A 14667-nucleotide genomic window follows, 5' to 3' on the forward strand; every position below is an offset into this window, starting at 1 on the left:
TACAGCCAAATGCAAGACAACCAAAGAAACCAACCAGTCTGAGAAAAGCACTTACTATGGAGATGCGTGAGCCACATGAAATATTTCCCACTTATACATATTAGTACAGGACCACAGAAATACCAGGACTTTGATTATTGCTAAACCATCACTTGGCCACATCAGCCAGAGCCCAGGCAGCAGCCCTTCAGCACTGGGAGGAATTCACATGCCCTGCTCTGAGCGATCTTTCACAAACAGCAGTTCCTGATCCTACCACGCTGACAACAGCGTTTGGGCTCTTTCAAAGTAGCACAGGTTTCGCAGTCGCAGACGGCTGCTGCCCTCGGTCACACCCAGCCAAAGAAGTTCGGTATGATTCTCTGCAGAGGAGGCTCCAACCTGCCTTCGTCACTGCCAAGCAGAGGCAAAGCTTCTCTAGCTCCTAACTCTGCCACCGCACACACTTTTGAAGCCACACGTAAGAGGATCTTAGCTGTGAAGCAGAGAATTGTATATTATTCATCTGAGAGCAAATGAAATGCAACATGGTGGTCCTTGATCCACATAAACCTAAGAATGCATCATGAACCAACCCTGTCTACACGCACTGTCTTTCTCCATCAGCTGCATAAGAATCAAGAGTGCCTTGTTAAACCAAGCCCATAGCTGGCAGGGCTTCCCAACAAAGGTGTAACGAATACCTCCCTGCTTTGTTTATGCATTACATGATGGCCTGGTTATGCACCTGAATGACAGCACCTACCTGGGCAGCAGGTCTATGAGTGCTTTAAAAAGACCTACCAAGTTCTGATAGATCCCTAACACCACTAGAAAGATGCAATTCCTCATGGAGATGCTGCTTGGCTACAGATAGCCAAGATCAGGCGAGCCAGAAAATGCTTCGAAGTCTGTCCTTGACCAGATACAGATTCTGGAATGCCACCATGCCAGAAAAACTCAAAGGTCAGCTCTTATCTAAGTATGATGTAAACACGTCTTTGTTTCTTTTGCATGCTTCTACTTGAATCCCAGAGGCAGTCAGCGACATGGCCACTTACTGCAAGCAAGCTACAAGACACAGCATTTGTAGCATAACTCTCACTAAAGATCTAGAAGCTCGGAAGCAGTTTCTTGGGGAAAGGCAGGGGCACCCAGGAACAATACACAGCCAAGGGATGCTGATTGAGGGATGAGACAGAAGTTCTTACACTCATTAAGATATTCCGTCTCACTACCGAAATTAAAATAATCAGGGTAAAAGTCTTCCCTCTAATAAGCAAATTCAGCAAGCTGCAAAATCCAGCCATACTTGAGCAACCCTGCAAAAAGCTTTGTTTTTCTGTGCTCACACAAACGTAAAACAATGGTTCTGTACAATAAGCTGGCCCAAGGCAGCTTCCCAGTGGAAAAGTCAGCTCTTCCCCTTCCTGTCTCTTAGCACTACTTTGAAAAGAAGGATATTTAGAAGTACTCAGATGCTTGTACCAGCTCTTAAGGTTGACTTCAAGACTTTCACTAACAAGCACAAACGTGCATTCAGCCTCAACTTCAGTAATGCCAGAGCTCGTGAGACCCAATGTCAAAGCACTCATGCCAACAGGACAGTCAATGCTGGGAAGATTAATTACTAAATACCCACAGGCATAAACTTTAAACTAGGTTTGGTGGGCCTGGCCTAGATGCCAGTGTGCATACACACCAGCTTTTGAACCTACAGACAATAGAAGGATCGTTCTTTTTATTAGCTTTAAAATCTTTGGCTTCTTAAGAGTACTCGGGAGGCTGGGGAATGTAAAGGCATGACTAACACAAAGGGCAGAAAAGTCAGCAAAGAATTTCACGCATCACGTCTCTGAATACCGCACTTCCTCTTGGGATTAAGATGAGTGGCAAAGAAATTTCACTTTGCTAGACAACACGTGAATCTATGAAACCCACAATATGGGAAATTTAATATTACTTTGGACAGAATTTTAATCAAATGTCTCCTCTAATAACTATTACAATACTTATAAATGCAATTTTACTACTAATCCCAAGAGCAAGTTTGTGGACATTATAAAACAGGAATGAAGTTATTAAACTCTCTTTTCTAACAGCACAAGAACGCCTTTATGTCCAGCCAGCAGGGATCACATGCTCAGCTACTAGCTTTGCGCTGGGAGAAAGCCGAACTCATGCCACATTTAAGACTTCACATAGAGAAATTCATCCTATGCTAACATCCCAAAACATGATGTGACATTTAGCTGGAATTTAATATTCAAGAGCGGTAACATCTGTTTATCAGCACTCATCCATATGAGTGTGTTTTTGGAGGATGCTTACCGAGTACACACACAGTTCACGTCCACCTACCTAGTTCAGTAAAATTTGTGTCATGCAGTACTTGACCAGCCATTAACACTACTTTGGACAACAGTTACTTCTCCACAGAGAGCTGAACCAACCCAGAATGGTGCAGGTATGCAAAAGTCCTGGTGACTATTTCCAGCCTTGACTGGAAAGCTGTCCGCATTCCAAACAGGACCCCTGTGACTGCTGCAGGGAGCTTTTTGTTGACCGTAGCTGTACTTCACAGACTGAGGTTTAAGTTCAATGGAACTTAAGTTCAGTGGAAGAGATCATCTACTGATGCAAGCAAGATTTTACACAGACTAGGCACAGGATATGGCCTTTTAAGAGATTTGTGCAAAATACTGTGATATGCACTCATAGGGAAAATTCTTGTCCTGGGAAGAAAGATTTCCCTTCCTCCTTGACCTGTCTCAAGACCTTTTCCCTTGACAAGGATCCTCCTCCTCCACACACAAACTGACACCTAATACTTATGCAAACAGCATCCAGTTAACAACGTAATTATGAGGCTGTTGTCATCATTTAATGCAACACACAGACAAGAAGAAAATTCCCAACAATAATTTCCCAGATTCAAGAAGAGAACACACTCACTTCACATTTCCACTTGGACCGAATCCTTTCAGAGGTTTTTTCCCAGCCAGTTCGTTTAACAAAAAAAATAATCCCCCAGTCACAAGTATGCTGTCAGCTACAAAGACTCAGACTGGCCTTACTTTACGTAACTGGTTTACAACAAAGATTCCCGTTGTAAAAAGACAAACATTTCATTTCAGGGGACAGGTCCAATACATCATGGAGAGAACTGTTTGTATCTGCAGCATGCTTACACCGCTCCAGCCAGCATTTCCAGGACTTGCTGCTCCACAAGAACACCAATGACTACCGTATGCACGAAGAACTTCATCTTCAACGTTGCATGTGCTGCCTGAACTAGGAAGTGTGCTGCAAATCACACCACACTAGTTTTAACAATTAATCCTTTGATCTAAGCCCACCAAAAAAAGAAGTGTTCCTACAAAAACCAGATTTTCCATCTGCCACCTTTCACCTCGCTCTCCCCCCACCAGAGGTAAGCAAAGCATGATTGCTACTTACAGCGGTACGTGGGGTTGTTCTGGGTCTGCTTTGGTCAGTTCCTCTTCTTCAACGTCAGACTCTCCTCCCGAGCTGCTGTCAGTGACATCCGAGTCAAACGCTTGTTCGCTGGATCTCAAGTTGGCCATACCACTGGCCGTGAATCTCTCCAGTTCTTCCGATATTGAATCACTCTTCAAAAAGCTGCTTAGGCCTTCTGAAGTAACTGTTTCACTCGCAGCTTTCCTCAAGGCTGCTTCTGCTTTCCTGGTCAACATCAGCTGGCTCCGATGCCTCAGGGGGTCCAAAGTTGGAAGCTTGCTCAGAGTTTTCTCCAAGAAGCCACCCAACTGCTGCTGGATGTGTCTCTCCACCTGCTTTGCCTGCACCACCTGCAAGCGTTTCTGCAGCCTGCGGGCACGGTTCTCAATGTCTGCCTGCCGTCGCAGCAATGCTCTCGTCCTCATCTCGGAATCGAGAGCACTGTGGTGACCGGCCAACAGAGAAGGTTTCTGCTCCTCCAACTTACTGCTCCCAAAGTCAGAGTGACTAGCAACACCAGGCAACCTAGTCTCTCCACTGCCACCCTCGAGCACCCGCTGTTGCTCCGTGGAATTAAGGGAAGATTTGCTTGCAGTGCTATTATTGCTAAATGGAGTTGTGTGCTCTGCATCAAGGCTTCTATGTGGAAGAGTGCAATTGGTCAACCCGGTCTTCAAGTCCCCCAATTCAGAACCTCCTGCATTATAGTCAACACCCTGGAGGGCAGCAGAAGGAGGAGCACACTTCCCACCATTCAAAGAACTAGAGTTTTCATGGTCTGAATTGGTACTTTTGGCCAGTTTCTTGGCCAAGCCATTTACAGGCGCTTGCGGCAGAGGTGGCTGGCTATTTGTACTCATTGTTTTTAGATTCTCCAAAGTGAATTCCAACACTGGTTGCCTCCCCAACAGATCACTTGTTTTCAAGAAGGACTGAGATAAGAGAGAGTGAGATTTAAGGACTGTCTGCTTGTTGAAGACTCCTTGCAGCTTCAGAGGCTCTTTTGAAGAAACAGATGTTACATCCGAGCAGAGATAAGAGGCCACTAGCGGCTGCAGCTTGCCCAGCTCTTCCTTCGTAGGGTTGTTTCGGAAATCTAAACTGGGATCCTCCGGAGCAATGGCTTTCCTTTTGGTGCCGTTGGCAGCCAGGAGGATGTTGTTGGCGTTGCCGTTGCTCTCGGCACTGCCAGGCGACAAGGTGGAGGACGGGGGAGCCAGCTTGAATCGGATGTGGTGAGCTTCAGCTGCTGCGTCAGTGAGAGCGGGCGCCATCGCAGCCATTCAGCACAGAGAGACGGGAAGTCCAGCCTCTCCCGGTGCCGAGGCCAGCTCCACTGCCTCCCACTGCCTCTCCCGAGGGCAGCCTACAGAAGGGAAGGAAAAAGAGAAAGTTAGGCATTGCACTTAGAGAAAATAAAACAAACAAGACAGACAACAGCAGCGAGACTTATCGACTCTTGGCAAAGCCACGCAAGCTTCACGTTCGGCACAGCGTCCTCCCTCTGCGACCACCAGCCTCAGGCTCAGCAGAGCCATCCGGGCACCAGGCAGGTAAAAACAGAAGTAGCAACACGCAAGCCAGTCCTCAGGATCTCCCACAGCTAGTGCCTGCCTGTAACTACTACCCTCATCTTTCAGTCCATCCACCCAGCATACCAGCATCCTTCCAGGCCTTCATGAAAGGTCTGGCCCCAATGCCAGCAGCTCACCAACTTCATCTTTAGTCTACAAAACAGTTTTCACTGCTTCTACTGCCAGGTCAGGTGCCTTAAAAAGGACAAATTAGAACTACAACATGTGACAGAGACAGGGCTTGAGGGGAACAAATCTCTGTATGCTTAAACTGCCAGTGGCTGAAGAAACCCCACCACTCCACACCCACTGGCAACCCCACCACTTCCCTGAAAGCCTTGGATCTGAAGGAAGTAGTTTCCCCGGTGCGTATGAAACCTACTTTCCCAGAAGTACATTTCCGAATAAGCCAGGTGATTTCCAGTGTTAGCAATTCCCATTTCTCTTTCAAGAACATGGATAAAGATTAACCCACATGCACACCATGACAGAGCAGTTCTACACTGACTACAATAGCAAGCCATGGCTTAACTCTACTAGATCAAACAAGAGAAATAACCAAAGACCCTTCATTCATGTATATTGCAACCTTTCCCCCTCCATCACCTTCATGTTTCTGGTCACTTATCTACTTTCTTTACCACTAAAAGTGTCAGTGTTTCTTAATGTCTTTTTTTTAATTGCATTCCCATAACCCACAGTACAGGCTATGCTACCAGTGCAAGAGTTACCTTTATTTTCCTTTTGCTGCAAAATTTATCTAGCACCTTCGTAAGCTATTTCAATGTCAATTTAATAACACAAGTTGCCCTGATCTCTTGCCTGATATGCCAATCCTCTAATTTCACATAAATTTGCATAAGCTTGTTGTAGCTGTTCATTAACGCACCCCAATGACCAAATTAATATACCACTTTACAGGAAAAGTGAGAACCATCTAAAGTTTGAATATGTTGAATGAGCAAAATTTAACAGCCAGTTTTGTTGCTAGCCTCAACCAGCTGCACCACAGTTGCTCCCCAGCGTCACACCAGGTGCTTCCCCATAACAGGGACCACAGACAGAGATTAGGGCTGAAAAACACTAAGTACTAAAAACTGAATTTTTATGAAAAGTCAGAGATGAGTTAGAGAAACAAATCCACATCCCCATGGAGGGAAGGCCCTCAGGACAAGCTCAAAGTTATTTGCCCCGTTTGCTTTCCAATGAGCGTGTACCTTGGCCAACTGGCAGGTCCCTCACCGAGTCTACGAGTCAGACCATCTGCAGTCTTGCTAACTCACTCTCTCGTCAAACCCAGTTAGGTGACACAGAGGAAGACGACAGGGAAGAAAGGATACACTCACAGAGGGACCGATAAAAAAAACCCTGCAGCTATTGTAACAGAAATACAGAGACACTAGAGGTGGGTTCAGACTTCAGAAGTCCCCTGTTGACAGAACCTGGCCTATTTTGTAATCAACTATACCTTGTCCTTACTGAAAAAAGGATACTGCATGCCTAAAAATTTATTGCAGGCTTAGTGAAAATGGCTTTTAGTCACCATTTAGGTCTATAAATAAAGACTGAACATGACTATTCAGGGAAGAAAGAAAAAAAAGGAACTTGCAGGGAACTTTCCACTTGTAGCTAAGACGCCCTTGGGAGAGGAGGGAGGAAGACTGTCAGAATAAAGGACTTCCCCCACTCCAGCCTCCTACCAGGACCTTCACTACAGAGACACGTACACTCGGAATGACTCTTCCTAACGGGCACTCTCAGTTCTGCAGAAACATGCTGGTCTGTCTTCCAAAGGAAGACTCCTGGATCAGTGCTCTTCACCACAATTACCACCGCAGCATTGCAAGATATCGAGAGCAGCTTAGGAAATACCCATACTGCAAAAAAAGCAGAAAAACCTGCACTTGGTGCTGAATGCAATGATTCTTTATGAACATATCTGCACTGCAGCCATTTAGGAGTTTACCCAGGCTGAAGAGTATTTTAGAGTAAATTTGTAGGTCATTAACTTTAGTTAAATTAACAGAAGTAGAAAATGGAAGTGAAACTTTCATGCTGCCTTTTCCTCCAGGTTAGCAAACTCACTTTAAAAAGAAAATCCTCCTACTAAGCTACTGCAACCCTCCTTGGCTTCACTTTCAGTTGGGTGGACAGCATTTAAAATACTTTGGAAGCCTGGAAAGCCTCCCTTAAGAATAAGGCTTTGTTCTAGTAGCTTAAAGATGACCTCCAAAAGTTATTGGGTGTATTTTTTTTATTTTATTTAGGTCCTTATAAACTTATCTGCATGCTAGACAGCACTGGTTTTTCTAACACTGAATTAGATCTCTACTCTTACAAACAACCCTTGGAAAAAACATTAGGGAATATTTGTAAGCATGTTCCCTCCCCTCTGTTTCTACGTTTTCGTTGTTATTAAAGCCGTATTACACTTATCAGTAATTTCTTCTTAACAGGGAATTGGAGGGGAGGGGGTGGTAAGGCATCTCTCTGAGGTGACCATAGGAAGGAGAAATAAAGAAAAGGACAGGTCACTCACATGGACACAGTCTGAGGAAATTTCAGAGCGTTCTGAGAATTTTGACAGTAACTCCAAGAATTATCCTGAATCTTGTGTCCGCCTCTGGGACTCAAACCATGCTGGCAAATTCTACCCAAGCTGCTATCACCCATCAATACTAATACATTGATGTGAGCACCCATGGGTCCCTTTTTTTGGTGTTTCTCCACCAAGGGTCTACGACTCCCAGCACTTGACATGCATGTGACCAAGAGGCTTCTCCTCCTGCAGAAGCCCTGCTGGTAGAGAACTGTCAGAGTAACTGGATTACTGCTCCAGTTCCACCACCACAGCGTGTGTGCTGCAGCACAAGCTCCAGCCCTGCCTTCAACAGCCGCGGCACAACACCTCGTGCTAGACTTCACTTGGGAAGATCCAAAAGGAGCTTCTTCTGGAAGGCCAGCATGGCGTTTACAACGTGTCTTAAGATAATACTCAAAATCCACAAGCACATTCTTGATTTTCACTTGAAAACTAGAGCACTGCCAGAGCAGTTAGCATTAATTAACAGAGGAAAGATGAAACGCTCTAGTAAGCAGGTAAAAACAGGGTAATCGTAACTCGTCCATCTTCCCTCGCTTCCCAAGGAGTGCATGAGAGGCCACCGAGGGAGGAAAGTCACCAGGCCTCCTCAGGTGGCTTCAGCCACAATTTCACGTCAACTACACCAATATTCAAACTCCTACCGCTTTTTAAACCCAGAGCAGAGATAAGGTCGAGGGATGTTAGAAGAGGCACGAGGAACACGCCCAGTCACACTACACCCCGGAGCAGCTATCGGGTCACGACACCCCTGAAAACAATCCTTCAGCATGCTGACTTATTCAAGACTGTCTGCTTTTAAAACCCAATTTTACAACCAGACCTTGAAAGGAGAACTGGGTTTCTAAGCACATGATTCTGTGCAACACCTCAGAAAGTAAGCCCAAAATGAACACAGGAAGTTTTTGCTCTCTGAAATCTTTGTGACGAGTTTGAGGAGGAGAAACCAGGCACCTGTGCTTCCAGTGAGGTTCATGAGAAGATCGGGGAGCTCCGAGTCCTGGACACGGGAGGTATCAATAGCCTCTCCTTTGCCCACCCATCTAAACACTCATTCCAGTTTCTCTCCTGAAGGACTCTCCATGCCCTCCCACCAGTAGGTCTCCTCGCAGACACGAGTCCCCCCATGGCCATCCTTCTCACACCATCGAGCCCTGCACCCACCACATTACCTCCACCTTCGATCCCTCCCAGCACCGCTCGGTGACACGCACATCTTCCTTGCATATTTATATTCCCTGAATTACAGTTTAAACCCCTGACATTATATCCAAATTCCTGCACCTACTGTCTAGTTTCATCACATGCCAAACCACACTGGGACTGCTCTTTATAGTTGCTGCGAGGCCTCCTTACTTCCCCAGATCTCCTCCTACGAGGCACTCGCCCAAACCTACCTGGGCGCATTCCCCTTTTCCTACAACTTGCACGAGAAATGCAGACAGAGAGGATACGGGTGATCATGTGGACTTAAGTTCAACACACGTGTAAAGGACAAATAACCTCTGTGTTAGATGCAAGCCTCCCCCCAACTGACTACACGACCACCCGCAAACTCCTTCACCTCCAAAGCTCCGTCCTACCCAACACACGGGTTTTGCAGAAGATACGTACATGAAGGTGCTCTTGAATTAGAAGCAGTAAAGGCAAAGCTGCCCTGAAGGAAGTGAATATTATACCAATTCCCACTTCCCCTCTCCTCCCCCATCACGAATCAAGAGTGCAGCCAACTCTTGAATTCGTGTGGTTACAAATGTCTTTTAGAAAAAAAAAAAAAAAAAAAAAAAAAAAAAAGAACAACAACCCAAACTTGCTAGAATAAAATCCACATACGCTTCATTTTGCAACTGAAATACATCATCTATGCTTCTAACCTCAGCACAGTAACTTAAAATGCAGGCACTCAACACACAAGCTAACACCCTGAGCCCTAGAAATATTTTCCACATCAAAAATGTACATCTACCAAAAGTTATACCTATTATGCATAACAGATCCTCTACATGCCTTTGTTATCACCTTTCAACATTTTACAGTTGCAAAACAGATGTTTACCAATTTAGAAAGAGATTTACATGAGAAGTAATTCTCAAAGCTTTAACTAAGAAAATGTGACAGGCAAGTACAGGACGATAAACTTATTGATAAGCCAGCTATCATGTGCAGTTTAGCAGACTGTATGCTTATAATGACCTACATTTGGGAAACAGTTGTTTTTTTTTTTTAATATTAATGAAAAAAAGGTTAAGAACATGCATAAGAACCACAGATTTTTAAAATATATACACGAGTACCTTCCACATATATTAACGCTACAGACTCGCACCTAATCTCTCTGGGAAAAATAAGTATTTTAATATTAAGAACATCCCAGGAAATGGTACTTATGCACTGGAACAAATAAGAAAGATATTACGGAGCTCCACTTTTATAGGCTTTGTTTCCAACCAGAAGCCCTCAAGATTAAAATAAAAGCTGCTGTTTCCACTTGCTGGTCCGCACAAGTGGCAGGGTCTTTTGGTCAACTCTGAACAGCAACATGAGGCCTCCTTCTTCAAGAACAACTTTCTGTTATGCCTATGAATTCTCATTGGATATAAATAAACGAATCAATTGCATAATCTGAGGTAGAGAAGGTTTTATCAATATGATGTCAGAAAAAAAAAACAACAGCCACAAAGCAAGATTAACTGTCATCTCCCCAGTCAAAAGTCTGGAAAGCTGAATAATTACACGCAAGAATGCCTTCACCTGGAAAATGAAGTAGCTGGAGATAAAAAACCCCACTGCTGTTAAGTCGCTCTTCAGAACAAAGTTGCTGTTTGCAGTCAAAGAAAAAGCAATGTGGTTTAAAAAACAATAATGGGACATTTGCACAAAGAATCAGTCTGACAGAGACACACACACACAAAAAAAAAAAGCTTTAATTGTGAAATCCGGGTCTCCCCCCGTCCAATATCAGAGAGGTTTTGTTTTTCTTTCGCATAATCTGGGCAAGTTGCCCAGGAAATATGAAAACCTGAACTCGGGACTCAGGGAGCAAGTTAAACAAAAAACAGAATTGCCTTTTAATTTTAAAGACACATTTTCATTCACTAGGTGCGGTCATACCAACCTTTGCTCAAAAGCATATGATTGTTACCAAAACTTTTAAACACCCTCCCTCAGCCCCCCCATAAATGGCACCACCTTAATACTTCATATTTTAAAACAAGGCATAGACTGTCACTACAAAAAGTCTTTTAGAGTGCCTTGTGTTAACTGGCCATGTCCTCCAGAGGAAATAACAGAATAGAGGAGCAGAATTAAGTGTCTCCAATCACTAGATCCCTGCCCAATCTGGTAGACCGGTCTCCAGTTGAGTTTAAATACCTTATTTTGAATGGAGTTCATAACACGGTTCTCCAGGACGCGTATGCTCAGCTAACTGCAGATCTCAGCTTTTATTGCTCCTCAGATCTCACAGGAGAGAGAACAATCCACAAAGACTGCCATGGCAGCAACTAAAACCAAGATGACATGAACTCGAGAACAGAGATACTCCTTTAATAGAAGGTAATGTTCAATCACACATCACAGGTTCCTTTTTATGAGCTGTAATTACACCGTGAACTCAGTTTGCTGTTTCTCATTTAGTGTAAGGCAACTTCACGGTAACTTTTCCCCATCATATCCTCTGTCGCTGCAGACCTCAACAGGAAGTTATAAAGATTTCAGAGAGAGGACTCCTAACGTTTGACTGAGCTGAAAATGAGAAATCTTTAAGGTCCATCTCCTGCCAACGCCTCTGAGGCCTGAAGCAGCTCCCGACACAGAAGTATATATTTCAATTAAACGTCTTTAAAAATAGCTAGGTTTTTTTAAACGCTTGTCTTTCCACCAAATCTGCAAAAACTAAGTTTGCAGCAAGAGATTAAGGAACAGATGAAGATGCGGCCTGTTCAGGCTGACAGCTACTCCCATTTCCTCTCTTCAGATGCGATTTTGTTACCCTTTTTCCTCATATCATTAGATAAACAGCACAGTTTCACCATTAAATTCAGATACTGCGCTGTCAAAACTCTATCCTCCAGAATTAAGTCCTCATGGCTACTAGCATATCCCATTTCGCCGTTTGTCTCATTCTCTAAACTGCGTTATACTTTGGCAGTCATCTGCTAACAGCGGTTCATGGCAGGGGAGATACACACTTATTTTCTAACTTTCTTTGAAACCTGAACAGGGCCTTATCCAAGCTATCCTCTTCCAAAAACACAGGTCTGAACTCAGGCCAAAGAGGACACGCGCAGGCTTTAATGGAATTATGTTTACTCAAGTCCTGCATCACCAGGACTCTCGCTGATTTGAGTATGACAACTCCTTGCCCAGCTGAGAAAAAACAGAAAGCCTTCATTCCAATTTAAACTATTTTTTACAGAAAACTGCATCCTTGAAGACACAGATAAACTGCTATTTACAAGGCTGCGAAGGATTCTCAACCCAAGCAGCGTGCTGAAGTCTTTGCTGCTTTTCATTCCAGACAGACATTGTATTCCTGGAAGTTATGAGCAGGGACACGGTATTTATAAAATGCTGCAACAGAAACGGCATTTCTCCGATCACTTGCCATTCTGACTGCCCAAATGCTAAGAGGCTCTTTTTAATGAAACGATAAACACTTTGAGCAGAGGAATGCGTGCAGAACTTAAATATTATTTGGTCTAGTCAGCGTGTGATCCACCTGAGACACTTACACTAAATTAAATTCCCATTTAGGCATAAGTTGGCCCACCTGTTTCCCACACAGTCCAGTAAAAAAAACAAACAAAAAAATGCAAAATCAGGTGATGTTAAATAGGAATGGGCAGAGATATCACTGATCCTACTCTCAAAAAATTGTTCCAGAAAAATATAAATTTTCCAGAAAAGGAAAATTATATGGAAGGGAGGACTGGGGGGAGGCCCACAAATCAAAACATGTGCTGCTCACCCCTTCTCCCCCCCTCCCCGAGCTTTACCATTTCCCTGCCTTGGTAGGACCTAAGAAGTCCTCAGGCCTTACCTTTACTTCGCTATACATTAAGTCTTATCCTCCCTGGAAGTCTTTTGAGGTTCCTAAGGACATGCACCACTCGCTGCCTGAGCAGAAAAAGGGTGGAGTGCTGAAACTCCAGAGACAGTCTTTGTTCGGAGTGTTCATTAGATAATGGCAGTTGCGTTCACAAAAACACAGTTATAAACAGGGCAAAAGGAAGTGACTTTGGTCAAAGAACTGCTCAGTTTTCACCCCTGATTTGCGTGATGGTAGAATTTCACCAGTTCTCCAGTTACCGGATGATCTCTGAGAGCAAATGAGACTCAAATAAAGCATTAAAAAAAATAAAAGGAAAAGGAAAGTGGGGGAAAAAGCATAAAAGAAACACAGCCACATCTGCCTGGTCATCTGCTGCTTTATCACCTCTGAAGAGGGAACACAAGTCATCCCCATTGCTAAATCATTACAAATCAGCTATAACAGTATCACAACCAAGTTCCACAATTAACTGCTCCTGCAGCATATCAATCCATTAAGCCCCACACAGCTGTGCTACCTTGGCAGTGTGGCTACAAAAAACAACATACCCATCCCTCCCGCGCCAAAAAACATGCCGCCCATATCTCGTCCCTGACGGTGGCCGACAGCGGACACTTCGGGAAAGAAAAGCGAGCTCCCCAGGATCCTGGTTCTGTTGGCGGGTCGGGGGTTTCCCCAGCTTCGCCTTTACAGCTCCTGGATCGACTCCAGTTCATCTCTCCCTTCACCGATTTAAAAGGCTACTGACTTCTCAATTAAAGAAATAATATAATCAGACTGAACAGCGTTGCTACCCGCACCGTTCCCGTGCCAGAATGAAAATTCAAGAGGACTACGCTAAAGCAGGGGAAGAGCATCAGAGGTTCCTCCATGAAAACAAAGGCTATAAAAAGGACAAATATGGTTTTAAAGAGAAAACGCTTACATACAAACAGATCCCTGGATTCATAACTATGGCAAAGGTTTAGTCACACACACACAGACACGTAACACCTTAACTGCCCCCCCGAAGTGTTTTATATCCCTGTCGTCAGCGGGACCGTACCACGGCTGAAGTACTCTCCGACTTTCCTACCTCCGAGAAACGGGCTTTTACCTCACCTTATTTTTAGAGGCACAAATCACACTGTACACAACACATGACATGATGTAACCGCGAACAGAGACATGGCCCGAACCAGTTCAAAATATAATGGTCAGTCAAAACAAATAAAAACCTGCAGTTCCTCCCATATCCTGACCGGTTTCATGGAAAACTACAGTTTGTCATTCAAGTGCATTTTACGTAACGGGCAATATAATCTATATAATGCCTGCGTTTTGATCCACCTGTACACAAATTTAACGAGTGGAGAGATGACACCTCGGTTTGGAAGGAGGGTCTGCTTTTTTTGTAGAAAATAAGGCCAGTTTCCAATAAATTTGGCCGCTGATATTTTTCCTTTTACACGACCCTCATTTATACCCAAAAGGAGGCAAATTTCTCTGTAATCAAGCACTGGCAGATGCTAATCCCGTGATGGAAGTAAACACACATACCAATCACGGAAAGCATTTCAGGATAGCCGTGCTCTTCCAGCTTGTTTTGAGAAAAATAATTCCGGATCGGCAGGGCCGGTTCGGGAGGCAGGGGGGGGGAAGCAGCCGGAAAGTAAATACAGGAAAAAGGCTTAGCAGCTCAAACCCACATGAAAAATTACGCTATTGTATACCCCCAGAGAAGGGGGAAAGCACACGGTGACACATCCACGGCTCCCACACGCAGACACCGGTGACAGCGCCGGGAGCCCACCGGGGCACCGGGATTACCGGAGACCGCTACGTTAATGTTTTCTAGGCGGATTTGGGGACGGAGGAGCTGCTCCCCTCCACGCGTTTTGCAAGACTGAGGTTATGCAATTTAATTTTTTTTTTTTCTGTTTACTTTTAAAACTTCGCGTGTGCCCCCCCTGCCCCCCCCAGCAGGTTAGGGAAAGGTG

At 44.5% G+C, this 14667-nt stretch overlaps 1 protein-coding gene across 1 annotated transcript; it reads right to left on the reverse strand.

The window, feature by feature from the left end:
* Positions 1-3434: 3434 nt before the first annotated feature.
* Positions 3435-4798, reverse strand: LOC104077564 (KAT8 regulatory NSL complex subunit 1-like). The gene has a single exon (XM_009578846.1). It carries the CDS (start codon positions 4740-4742, stop codon positions 3435-3437), a length of 1308 nt encoding a protein of 435 aa, XP_009577141.1. The 5' UTR covers positions 4743-4798.
* Positions 4799-14667: the final 9869 nt, after the last annotated feature.

Source organism: Fulmarus glacialis, unplaced genomic scaffold, assembly GCF_000690835.1.
Source record: "Fulmarus glacialis isolate BGI_N327 unplaced genomic scaffold, ASM69083v1 scaffold17945, whole genome shotgun sequence".
Classification (NCBI taxonomy): domain Eukaryota; kingdom Metazoa; phylum Chordata; class Aves; order Procellariiformes; family Procellariidae; genus Fulmarus; species Fulmarus glacialis.

What these genes read in the sequence shown, in the direction of transcription:
- LOC104077564 (XM_009578846.1), bottom strand. Translation starts at nt 4,742, where the DNA reads ATGGCTGCGATGGCGCCCGCTCTCACTGACGCAGCAGCTGAAGCTCAC.